This window comes from Aulostomus chinensis, chromosome 17 (assembly GCF_037954235.1).
Source record: "Aulostomus chinensis isolate RoL2024-O1b breed Wild chromosome 17, RoL_Achi_v1.0, whole genome shotgun sequence".
NCBI lineage: Eukaryota > Metazoa > Chordata > Actinopteri > Syngnathiformes > Aulostomidae > Aulostomus > Aulostomus chinensis.
Genome location: NC_141336.1, coordinates 21,319,198 through 21,331,950, shown reverse-complemented (window position 1 = coordinate 21,331,950; position 12,753 = coordinate 21,319,198). Strand labels below are relative to the sequence as shown.

Genomic DNA, 12,753 nt, shown 5'->3' with positions numbered 1-12,753 from the left:
CCTTCTCCACCCTCGTGCATTTATTTCTGTCTGTTTTGTCCGGCATCGTCATCTGCTCCCTTCCTCAAACCCGATTTTTAACCCTATCCCTTGTTTTTAGGTCCCGAGTGTGCTCACCCTCCCCACTCAGCACCCCCGTCCTACCAAATCCACTACCACTACCCTCCGAACCCCCCCGCCTCACCAGCCCTTCTGGTGCACACTGAGTGCCCGCAGGATTGCCCCCTGGATGACACCATGCATCAGTCTGTCTTACACATGCCACAGCACTTGGGTACTTCTCCCTAGCCGCTCCTCGTTATAGAGTCCATACTTATCATTGAACCTCCGTCCTCTATATTTTTCAGCTTTACCTCCACTTTCTTTTCTTACATTCCATGTTTTTTCTTCATTCACCCACTTGGCAGATTCTGCGCGGTTCCCTAATAAACAACTTTTCTGGTCCTCACTGGAATAAAACACTAACTCCTCTATGTCAAACAGCTGAAACATCTCCTGGGATCTGCTGCACTCATGTTCCATGAAACCATCTGCTCCCCATCGTTCCTCTGTTGCCCACTAGGTGGCACTGTCCTCCCACAAATCAACCAAAGTTTATTTCACTGTTGCATGCGGCTGGTGCCTGTTCTTCAAAACGACTTCACTTCTCTGGTCTCTTCCAGTGGGTTAAGATTTTTGTGCTTTGATGTAAATGGGTACGGTGATGTGAAGGATTTGCTCAACAGCTGCTCAAGAATGTGATGCTGCTAATCTTGTTTACTAATATTTTAGGTGCTCTAAACAAGGCTACAATTTTAAATTGCCTTTCTGAATGGTATTCTGCATTTGTTGATTGAATCTCATTTTTATTGAAGTACATTTTAGATATCCACAGCTACAAATATGGGGTCATTCACAACCTCAAACTCTCCTTCCCTCTTTTCTCTGACCACGCAGATAGCAGCGAGTGTCTGGCTGACGATGTCAGCATCATCGCGGGTGGGACTCTGACCGGTTGGCATGCTGATTCGGCTTTTGTCCTATGGAGGCGGATTCTAGGCATCCTTGGGGATGTCAATAGCATCCGCTGCCCCAAAATTCATGCCAAGGTCTTTTCCTATCTCTATGAGCTCTGGCACAAGCTGGCCAAGGTAAGGTAGCGAGGAACACCTCAGAATACAGCATTTCATCAGTTAATATTGATCATTTATGGTTGTTTAAATTTAAGGATCTTGGTTGTTAATTTTTTTTTTCTTTTCCTTTTGTGTTTCATCAAAATAAATATGTACTTAACAGATCCGGGACAACCTTGGAATTAGCGTGGACAACCAGTCTTCTCCTCCCAGGCCTGCTTTCATCCCTCCTCTCCGAATGCTCGCCTCCTGGCTCTTCAGGGTATCAACAACACATAGCCACAGCTGGCAACATTCCATTAAGGACTACATTTAGGCACAATGGAAAAAGAGCAAAATAACGAGCATGGAAAAGAAAATTTGTTCAAGCTGTAGATTTAATGTAGCCAGATCCAATGTCATGTCATCATATGTTTGTCGGATTTAGTCATCTTTTTCTAGCTGATTGAATGCTATTGTTATTTAATTTGGCAGTAAAATCCTTAATCCATTTCCATCTGATTTTGAAAACTACACCATGGTGGGATTACCCTGAAAGAATCATCGCATGTCCTCAGGGAGTAATGAGATGGCTTTCAAGTTGTAGCGAGAGTTTGCAATATTGCAGTTTCAGCATAAAAACAATTTACCAAGATTTGTACTTCCTCATAGATGGATTAAAGCAGTTGTGGCTAACTTGAACAGAAAAAACATGACAAAAGTTACTCTTGAATCCCTCCTGAGGCACAGCAGATTTTGAACACGTAGAGGACTGTAACTGTTCGTAATTCAACACCCCGCTCTCGCAGGCCACGATGCTACCAGCAGAGTACAAGGCTGGAAAACTACAGGCCTACAAGCTGATCTGTGAGATGATGACCAGGCACCAGGATGTCCTCCCCAACAGCGATTTCCTGGTGCACCTTTACCACATCATGCACAAGGGCTTCACTAGTGATGACCAGGTACGACCAGCAGGTGGCAGCTCAGTGAGCCTGTACAGAGGGCTTCAGCACTAGATAGCGCACCAGCCAAACCCGAGATGGATGTGAAAGAATAACAGCGATTTGATGTTGTCATGTACTTTTCCCATGTGGCACATCATTGTCTTGTAATTCTGAGTTCAACTCACCTTTTTGTTCTTGCAAATGTTCAGGTTTGCTTGTCATGAGAGTATGTTTACCTAATAATATGTCAGCTGCAGTTAGAAGGATCAGCTCGAGGAATCTCCCTGACAGGATCGAGGACATATGGCTTCACTGCCATTTATGACTATTGATGCTCAATTTTAAAACCCTCTTGCCAACCAGTGGTGCACAAGAATTCCTCTGCGTTTGTCATCTTCCATCTCTTTTAGCCACACCCTTCCTTGTAGTTCAATCTGGACTAATTTCATTCCTCCCAGATTAGGCTGAGTGGAGATGAATGGAGTCTCTCAAAACAAAGAAGGAAGATAAAAGTGTGGGTTGGGGGTGTTTTGGATACAAGCGCGTGTGTGCATAGCCTCCTGGCTGGGTTTCTGTTGCGACTTGGCAATGCGACAAGCTTATTAGAATGTTTTCAATATCGTTAAATAATGTTTTGAGCCCCTGCCGCGTATACGTGATTAATTAAGGATTGACGTCTGTCGCGCTCCGTTAGACTGACAAGTCGGCCAGGGGCCCGAAGCAGGCTGGCCTGCCTGCCTGCCTGCCTGCCTGCCTGGCTGTCAGTATGTATGCGAGTGTGTGTGAAGGAGCGGGAGGGGAGCCTGGGGAACGTAGCGTAGAGTAGAGCAATGAGGGGGGCACGCTGAGGGACGAGGCAACATTCTCCAGCTTTTGTTGCGGCTCTGTATAATGCATCAGGGGGCCAGAGCCAGGCTGGCCACTGAAGCATGCTCAAATTGGCCGGAGAAAAGAGTCCTCACGCCACACAATAGAGGACAGCCGCACGCCTGCTTAACATAAGAAAGTGGCTCTTACTCGTCCCCCCTCCTCCTTCCTCCACGCCTTTACACCACCCCCACCTCACTACAAAAACAAAAAGCATATACTTTCATGCATACTTTTCTTTAATAATCCTTTATGTCTTGCATCAGTATTTCAATTACGTTACATGATTGAAATTCTGCCAGTGTAGTCCAGTTTACATATTTTCCAATGTAACTGTGCATATAAAACATATAGTATGGGCTTTTCCATATATGCAGCGTGTCATATAATCTGTTGTTAAAGACCCATGTTTTGTTGACAATAGAGGGGGATCCTCAGTGTAAATCCTCACCATTAAATTCAGCTAAGCTTTCAGCAAAATGACAGTTCCCTTGGTGGGATTGTCCTTCCAAATGACAGAGTGACAAGGTCAGGGCTATTGTCCTGATTGTCTTTCCTTCTCTGGTCACTACGCTCATAAAGGCATGACCACGCCACGATGGCAGTAATCTGTCTAATAGGTCATCTGTCCAGTGTTATGATCAACAAAAATGTTGTTTGGTGGGAATAAGTCAGTACGTGATTAGATTTGTTAACTGCTAATGCTTCATAGCTGAAGAATTGATAAATCAGCCATGAATAGATATTAGATAATATTGTGGAAAAAGTGTCATTGCAGAAACAGTGGGTCTTGTTTAACTTACGAGCTGTCGAATTAATTTGCGTTCGTCCGAGTACACGCGGGCGCTTGTGAGGGGAAAAGGCTCAGATATTCATGTTTATGATGGTATGCGCATCAACTTCCAGCAAGAAAGGTGTTCCCTACTAACCTGTTAACATCAATGTTTAATCAATGAGTCAAAAATATTTTTTATACTTTGCGAAGTGGAGTGAACCGCGTCACCCCAGGGGCCAGCAGGTGGACAGCGTGTGCTAGCCTAGAATTGAGGTCAAATGAAAAGGTCTGAGGTGGTTCTATTCAGAGTTGCGTTAAAGCATCTTTTGTTGATGCAGGGGACCGGTCCCGCTGCCAGCACAGAGCCACACACAGGGCTCATTCCCATTTCTAAGCTCACACCTTCAGTCAGGTTCCCTCCTCTTGCACATGCAATAGAAAACACTTTGCCTTCTACATTTGCCGCCCCCTTTAAAATGCTCATTTCAGGCAATCAAGCAACAGTTGGTTGCTCGCTAATTACCTCTGACTGCACTGCACATTTTGCTTCAGAGGTCAATTACCAACAAAATGAGGGTAAACGGCTGTTCCATCCTGAAGCTCTTCCCTCCAATTTTCATGCTGGATCCACTTCTTACTTATTGCTCGTGTGTGTTTATTCTGTTTCTTTTCGCTTCACCTGCGTTTTCTGTTTGCTAAAGCCTCAGGTTATTGTTGGAGATAGGTGGTCCGGTACCTTGTTTTCGTGTGTGTGTGCATGTATGTGTGTGTGTGTGTGTGTGAGTGTGTGTGCGCACGCGCATGTTTGTGTGTAATTGTGTGTGTGTATGTACATGTGTGTAATTGTGTGTGTGCACGCATGTATGTTTGTGTAATTGTGTGAGTGTGTAATTGCAAGAGAGCAAGAGCAAAATTGTGCACTTGTATGTTTGCTTAGGTCCCCGTCGGTTCAGCTCGAAACAGGCTGATATTTGAACTGTGGGATTTACACAAGTTTATGGCCAAGACAGCAGGTGTTTCTAGTGTGGACCTTGCCTTTGTACACAAATAGGCGTGTGTAAGATAAGAGAGGGGAACCATTTTTTTTCCCCTGCAGTATTGAGATGCTGCATTCTCATACCTGCATGTTACCTCTCAGTGAAGAGTTACTCCATCAACCTCTGCTGCAGCTTTAAACAGCCTGAAAAACACTGCCTTCCCTGCTTCTGCCCAGGATGGTTTTAAACTGTGGGTTCTTGAGCCGTTTGTGCGGCCCACTCTGCAATGGAGCATATGTCAATGTTGAAAGAGCACCCATCTGCTACCGAGCTGCCTGTACCTCAGCAAAACAATACCTCGTCTCTGGCTTTAATTACAGGTTTGCTTATGTGTGTATATACATGTGACTCACAAATGTTGAGGTCTTTTGTTCTCCGTCTTATTCTCTGTGAACAATCCATCTGCCGCCCTCCTCCCTCCCCTCTCTCTCTTTCTCTCTCTCTCTCTCGCTCTCTCTCTTTCTCTCTCTCCTCTGTCTTTCTTTCCCCCTCTTTTTTCCTGTCCTTTTGTGACATGTCCCGTTGAGTGCCGTACTCTCCTCAACACCCTTGAAATGCTTAGCCTACCTGTTGGAGTAAAAAGCTTTCTCCCTGCCATGCTTCTCATATTGTGGCCCATTTGCGAATTTTTATTTTGACATTATTCATTTATTTCTTTATTTGTAAAAAGGACAGTGAATATCAGTGAACATTTGCATCAAATGATGGGCAAAATGGACAGATTTCAGATTTCACAGTCACATTTCTGTGACTGTGTTCCTACAACCAATTGAACCCGCTCTCACAAATGTTAAATTCCCAGTAATTGTAAACGTAATATAGATCTTGCTAGTAGCTTGTTTTTGGTACATAAAGTCTACCAAGAGAAATACCAACCATTAACAGTTTGTGTTGTCATCAGGATGTTGTGAACACCATGATCCGCTCCTGTTCTCCTCGATTCTTTTTCCTCGGCCTGCCGGGCTTCACCATGCTCCTGGCAGATTTCATCACTGCTGCCGCCCGCGTTCTCAGTTTTGAGTCCTCAGAGGTACATATGCGCGCGCGCACACACACACACACACACACACACACACAAACACATACTTTAAACTTTCATCTAATGAGGTTTTCTATTGCTAGAAGAATTATGAATAATAATGGAATTTTTCAGGACAAACATGGTCACTTTTTTGGTGAATTTCCTTTTTGGTTTGGTGAATTTTTGTTTGGTTTGCAGGAATGTGGTGGTCAGGTGTTACAATCCACTCTTCTGTGGTCATTTTACTTGCATACAGACGTGTTGGACTGATCATCCATGAATGAAATGATAACAGTTTTTCAGAATTCAAAATTTTTCTCATTTTTGACTTGGAGTTAGCGTTCATGGCTTACATGGACATACATTTTACTGCTCAATTGCAGTAAAATCCTCAAGATCATATTCTGCTAAAGCCATTATCTTTTAAATGAATAACTGCAATAAATCATTTGAAGTTGCATATTTAAAGCTCAAAACACTGAAGCTGCTGTAGGAAGCAAAAGGCTATTAATCACATCAGACCGTTTGGCCATGAATTGAAAATGTTTCATTACGAATAATGATTATTAATTGCGGAACCCAACATGTGATTAGAGTTATTGTGGTCTCAAACGCAGTAGGCAAGGTTGCTTCTGCCGCAAAATAATTGAATAGAAGTGATTGCTGCGAGTCCTGCGGACAATTTCCTGGAATATTTTCATGCTGCTGTACATTCGCATTAACCTATAAGGTCTTGACGCAAACTGTACACAACAATTTTTAAAAAAAAATAATGTTGACAGACGAACAGAAAAATCACTCCCTGTTGATTCATGGCCAGTGTGCACAGTTGTACGTGTCACAGGTTACAGGAGCATCAACTGTAAAGGTTGTTGTGTTTACTCGATAACCCCAGAACTGATTCATCTGTTCATCAGGTACAACAAGATGCTCTTTGTGTACTAAATCAGTCATTTTTCTACCATGCGTCGAGACTCTCTGTTGCACATTAGCAGAGTCATGAATAAAGATGGGTCTTCTCAATCCCTTTTCCCTGGATAGTGTGTTTCCTGGAAGTGAGTTGTTTTCATGCGGCTTTAGGGAATCAATGATAGCAAGCTTCTTTTTGTTTTTTAATCTTTCTCCCAGGCTCCCAGGATGGAGGCTCAAACCATTCTGGGCTCCTTGGTGTGCTTTCCCAACCTTTACGTCCAGATTCCGGTGCTGCGGAGTATGCCGGGCGTTGATGACATTGCCCTGAGCAATGAGGATATCAGGGTATATGACATTATTTAAATTCTGGTGCTGTTGGTGGGTATGGAATCTACAATAAAATGAGAAAACAGCGATAAATTGTATTAGTAAAAGGTTTTAAAAGGAAAATCCTGGTATTAACAGTAACACTACAGCACCCATGTTGAAAAAATGCCTCAACATTTCCTTTTTAGGGTGATTTGTGTCCAAAGTAGCACGTTACTTCCAATAGCATGATGGACTAGATTCTCATCTGATGATGTGTGCTTTTACTATTCAGGATTATCTTGTCAACATCCTGCTGGAGATGGCAACAAAAGAGCACTGTGAAGGAGCCAGGTAGGTATTGTTGGATTACATTCAGCACGAGTGTGCGCTAATTACAATTTCAAGCTTATTAACAAATACTTTTGTTGTGGCGTGTGAATAGATTTTATTGTGCCTAAATTCAACACGCGTTTGTTATTGCATCTAGGTGTATCGCTGTGTGCAGTCTGGGTCTGTGGGTTTGTGAGGAGCTGATGCACGAGAACATCCACCATCAGGTGAAAGATGCCATCAACATCCTGGGAGTAACACTAAAGGTCAGTGACCAGCTGAGGCGAGAGAGCCGTAATGCACCGTACGCGGCATCCATTTCCACAAACTCGTGTGCACAGTGTTGTTTAGTGATCCAGCTGCACTTGTATCACGAGCTTTGTTGTCCATTGTAACTGTTTCATGAATTAAATTTATTTCTTTGATCCCTGGTGGCCACAGTGTCTATAAATTAATAGATACAGGAAGTCTGGATTTTATCACAATGTTTCCCTTTTCTTTTTTTTTCTAACCCAAAGCCAGACAGTTTTCCTCCCAACAAAAATGATGGTTGATCACATGAAAGGACTGCAGAACAATTTTAACACAGTGAGGGGAGGAAAAAGTGAGAGAATAAAATATGTCCAGTGATGTGACTCATGGGTATATTTTGGAAGAGCCCTCTTTTCTCTCAGAGTGAAGAGATGCAGAGAACCCGTGGAAGCTGTTTTGTGTGTGTGTGTGTGTGTGTGTGTGTGTGTGTGTGTGTGTGTGTATATGTGTATATGTATGTGTATGTGTGTATTGTTGTTTTCATGGAAAAGGGTGTTGGGTGTTGGCGTAATTTCCAGGCTACTCGCTCTCTGTAGATGTGGGCCAATTTAAGCAGCTACATCTCCCAGCTTCCTGCTCAAACACCCCAACACCACCCCCACTTACACGCATACGCACACACACACGCGCGCACACACACACACACACACACACACACACACACACCCCTACCCCCCTTCTCTAATGGAGCAGTAATCACTCCCCTGTACAACTTGACACACAGACTCAACCAGCCCCAAAATAGAGGGTATAGGCTGGGTAAGAGTGGGGGAGAAGAGTGGCACTGAGAGTCTCTTTTCTAAAAGCAGGTGCTGAACTCTCAGGGCCTCTTTTTGTGTTTGGCCATTTCTGCACTCCCCACATTGTCTACCCTTGTTACATGTTGAGAGGCATTCAGCTGGAAGAAATAGGAAATTCTATTTCTCCACAAAGAATTTCAAATCACTGAAGAAATCCACATCCGAACAAAAATTGTCAACAGCCCAATTCTTCCCTCCAATGAGTCTGGAGAAAATGAGACACGGTTTGAAGTGGATGTGAAATTATTCTGATTATATGCACAGTTCTGAGAAAGATGCTTCAACTTGAATTTTGGTCATGGTCAGTATGTGCAAAAACTTTTTCCTGTCATTTTAAATTAGCCATTAGCTTCCTTTTTTTAAGTATGACATATTAACAGAAAATAAAAAGGAAAACTGGACAATAATTTTAAATGTTACCGTTGAGGAAATCTAGAAGATCTATTACATCATTTTCAGGTTGCAAACTGTGGAATATATTAATCCTCATCATATTTTCCTTGTGTCTGTTTCTGCGCTTGTTCGTCTACATGAGATATTCAGCTTTTTCTGTTATTGTTTGCTACTTTCTTGTAGACTTGAAGTTATATAAGAACATTTTTGATTCCACACAATCGTATTTACTGCTGAAGAAGAAGTGCTTTGCTGTAGGTGTCATGTTTTTGTTTGTATGCGCAGTTAACTCATGAATTGGTTTGTTGTGATGAAGGCAGAATATACTGAAGCCACCAACAGCATGATGAGGCTAACTTCCTGTTGTGGGGTTTATAGCTTGGATACACTGTAAGAGCCTGCAGTATTGTGTATACACTTAGATGCAGCTGCGAGCTCATCATGAAGCTTTTGACATGGTTTACGTCGAAAGTGACTGGCCAAGGATACATTGGCTTACGAGGACATAAGCAGAAGAAAGAAACTGCTGCAAATACAAATTGTGTCTCGAGATTCCTAAGCAACTTTCTTTATTTTGCAACCGCAATGTAAAAGTCACATTATCACAGAATCAAGCATGCAAAAAAGAAAATCTGGTCATGGATATCTTTGCTCCTGCAGGCATCAACAGATCTATTTTTCTGCTCGCAGAGGGAATGCCTATGTGACTGCACTGTTTTCCAGGAGGTTTCAATAAAAATGTTTGTCTGGACATCTGTATTTAAATACAGCATGGCTTCATGCGTAAATGTTTAAGAATTTGTGGCCTTTGCAAATGGGCAGTGACGCTAATGAAGAAATTATTGATCAGCCCTTTTTCCATCTTGTTTATCCAGTTTGGAAACAAAGCAGTGGCTCAGGTAGCCTGCGACGTCTTTCAGCTGCTCATCTCCCACTGGGAACATCTCCAAAGACTGGATCCAACTCTGCCTAAGAAAATCATTGAGGTAAGACACACACACACACACACACACACACACACACACACAGAAATATTGCTATATTTTCACTTTGGCACACCCTACATCTGATGGCATCACATCGCATTATGGCCAAGTCCTGAATGGATGAAGAGCCCAGATTTATTTTTGTCTTTATTCTATCTCAAAACAGATCTTTGTGGCCACGACAGCCTTTTTGTTGCCAAGCGCCGAGCACTCAACGGTGGAATCAGACAAAAAGGTAGATGATGGAGCGTTCTTCTCCACTTCTTTCTGTCTCTCTGACTCATGTTTTGATATTTGCATATGACCAGACTCAAAGAATTCCCTCCTCACTTCCTCAGTTGATGGTGTCGCTGCTGCTCTGCCTGTTGGACTGGTGCATGGCCGTTCCCCTGAGTCTGCTGCTGGAACCCATCACCATGCCTTCACTGGACGACAACACATCCCATAAGGCTCCACTTCTGGACTACATCTACAGGGTGGGTAGCCCCACTGGCATCTTGGACAAGCTGACCTGAAGAGAGTCCTCTGAAATCTATGAAAATCCTCTGCTGGCTGACACCAGAGCTTAAGCTTTGACACCTCCAACCTCTGCCCTGCCACATAAGCTTGCCACTTTAATTAGACTCACCTCCAGCGTGACCTCATGGCTATGCCTCATTTAACATTATAGCAGGACAATAGCACTGAATCAGCCACTATTGGTGAAGTGTGTGGTTGGCATTTATCAGGAGCAGAAAAGCCTTGTTTAGTTGTAACATTCAGTGCATTAGTTGAGAAAATATTATATTCAGTATTCGATCTAGTTCTCTGTATTTGTCCCTGTAACCCTTTATTTTATGGTCTGACCCTGTGGATGTGGGCCAAGCTTCAGGCATAAATGAATGACAGATTATTCATTCCCTCCTGTCTGGGCAGATGCGGTCAACGGCAGATCTTTGTAAGGATGTCAACCCTGATAAGAAATGGTCCAATTATTCAAACACAACCCTTTGTCCACTTGATATGCTAAGGCCATAAACGCTTGTCCTACAGATTTGAATGGAATATGTCTTAATATGAGAGCGACTGCAGCTGCTATAAAAGCAAAGACAATTAGGCATGATTGGTTGTCTATCAGCACACAAAAAGAGCGGCCCCTCTGCCTTTCATTGGAATTAATATATCAAGCAAGGCATCACAAGGTGTGACAATATTAATGCCATATCAAGTCTGAAATCTATATATTTCCACAGACATGTTGGCTGCTAATTATTCTCTACGCCACACAGAGAATAGCTCCTCTAACAGAAAAAACCCTCCCTTTTATTCCATCACAGAGCAGAACGCATCACTGACAAGGTAGCTGCCCGTCCATTTATTTTCCATGTTAACCTTCCCTTAATTACACTTTTATATCCAAAAAGCTTGAAAGTTGTTTTTTTTTTTTTTTTTTACTAAGCCATCAAATGTGGCACAATACAACTATCAAAGAGTGTGTCATGCTCTTCACCCTGGCATTGAGAACAGGTATGTGTGTGTGTGTGTGTGTATATCTGTGTGTATGGACTAACAGAATGCAGATCGCTGGGGGGGGCAACATTACACTAGACTTCATCGGCTCATTGGAGTTCTGCTCAAGCTTCTCCATCTGCTCTCCATGCCTGCCTCAGCTGCACCTCCCTCTCCGCATATCTGTGTGTGTTAGACATCTATCTTTGTGAGGACCAATGTGAGTTTTGTGAGGGTGTTTGGTCAGTCTCTACTTTCTGACACGCCACCAAAGGGCAAGTTTCAAGATTCTGGTTCAGGCTCAGTTCACGGGTACGCTGGGTTTAGAGGTGAAGGCTCCATTTCTAATGTTTTTACTGTCACTACCCAAATGCTTCAATGCATCCATCATGTTAGATTTTACACTGTACATCCACCTGTGTCTGTATCCAAAGTTTAGCCTCAACTCGCCTTTAGGGTGGAGGGGCTAAGTTACTATCACTAGGATAGACATGCAGAAGCATGTGTGTACTTCTTTACTTATATCGTGTGGACAAAGTCTGTCATCACATTTACATTGTTGGGCCTCATCCATCTGTCAGAAACAACAAGATGAGCATTAAATGTTAAGGTGAGGGGTTGGTTAAGTCTCCAGGAAAGTAGTGTTGAGTCCATTTAAAGTCCTTTAAATGAACAAGGAGTTCTATACTTCCTGCAATCATTCAGTTTGCACCCCTCGAACTTAGGTGTCCATGTTTCACTGTGTGTTACCTTCCAGGAACTGTTGCTATGCGGAGTGTAGGCACTTAGTTGTCAAGCGCAGCTGTGGGTTTTCCCCCTCCCTTTCTGTTTCTCCACCACTCCACAGAGGGAAGCTCTTTTGGGCTTTGGTGTAGCAGCTGTTTGGTTCAGGTCTTTTCACCATCAAGCCTCCAACCCCCCCATGCACCCAGTAGTCCACTCGGTAGAATCATGCACATACTGTCTGCATTGCCTCACACAATACAGTTTCAGATGACAGGGCCAGCCTGCCCCTCCATGCACCTCTCAGCCAAGTATGAGCGTGTGTGTGTAGTGAATGGGATTAGCCTTTGCATGGCTTTACCCAAGTTGCTCTACTCTCACTAAGAGGCCCCCTTTATTTACATACATTATGCATATGATTTGTCCCCTCATGTGCTGCACCTTACCTATGCTCAGATTTGACGGAGTACAGGTGTGTTTTGGTGTGTGTGCATGTTTCTATGGCTGAGGATGCATGTTTGTGGTGGGGGCTGAGCACCAGGGTAAAGTCTTAATTAAATCAAACAGTGTAAACCTGTCCAATGGCTGTAATCAACTGCCCCAGTGTGCCTTATCTAGCCCTGCCAACGGATGCTCCGCCATCTGTTATGTAGATCGATACACTCGCACATCACAGGAGAGATGGATTAGTGGCAATAAAGACCCTCTTTTCTCTCCTTTTCTCACTCCCTTCTTCCATGGCTACAATGTAAATGGACCAGT

General features: G+C 43.3%; 1 protein-coding gene across 7 annotated transcripts in view; it reads left to right on the top strand.

The window, feature by feature from the left end:
* Window positions 1-12,753, top strand: part of ralgapa2 (Ral GTPase activating protein catalytic subunit alpha 2) — an 89,536-nt gene that overhangs the window by 38,061 nt on the left and 38,722 nt on the right. For 6 of the 7 annotated variants that reach the window (XR_015109646.1, XR_015109647.1, XM_086181650.1 and 3 more), the window contains 11 exons: window positions 101-274; window positions 937-1,130; window positions 1,276-1,374; window positions 1,901-2,056; window positions 5,619-5,747; window positions 6,867-6,995; window positions 7,252-7,310; window positions 7,447-7,555; window positions 9,670-9,780; window positions 9,947-10,015; window positions 10,119-10,256. Coding sequence is in view for 5 of the 7 variants with exons in the window: in XM_086181650.1 (XP_086037776.1) it covers window positions 101-274; window positions 937-1,130; window positions 1,276-1,374; window positions 1,901-2,056; window positions 5,619-5,747; window positions 6,867-6,995; window positions 7,252-7,310; window positions 7,447-7,555; window positions 9,670-9,780; window positions 9,947-10,015; window positions 10,119-10,256 (1,367 nt within the window). In the remaining 2 variants the exon portion in view is untranslated. The remainder of the gene's footprint in view (window positions 1-100; window positions 275-936; window positions 1,131-1,275; window positions 1,375-1,900; window positions 2,057-5,618; window positions 5,748-6,866; window positions 6,996-7,251; window positions 7,311-7,446; window positions 7,556-9,669; window positions 9,781-9,946; window positions 10,016-10,118; window positions 10,257-12,753) is intronic. The other variant, XM_086181649.1, reaches the window with a different exon arrangement.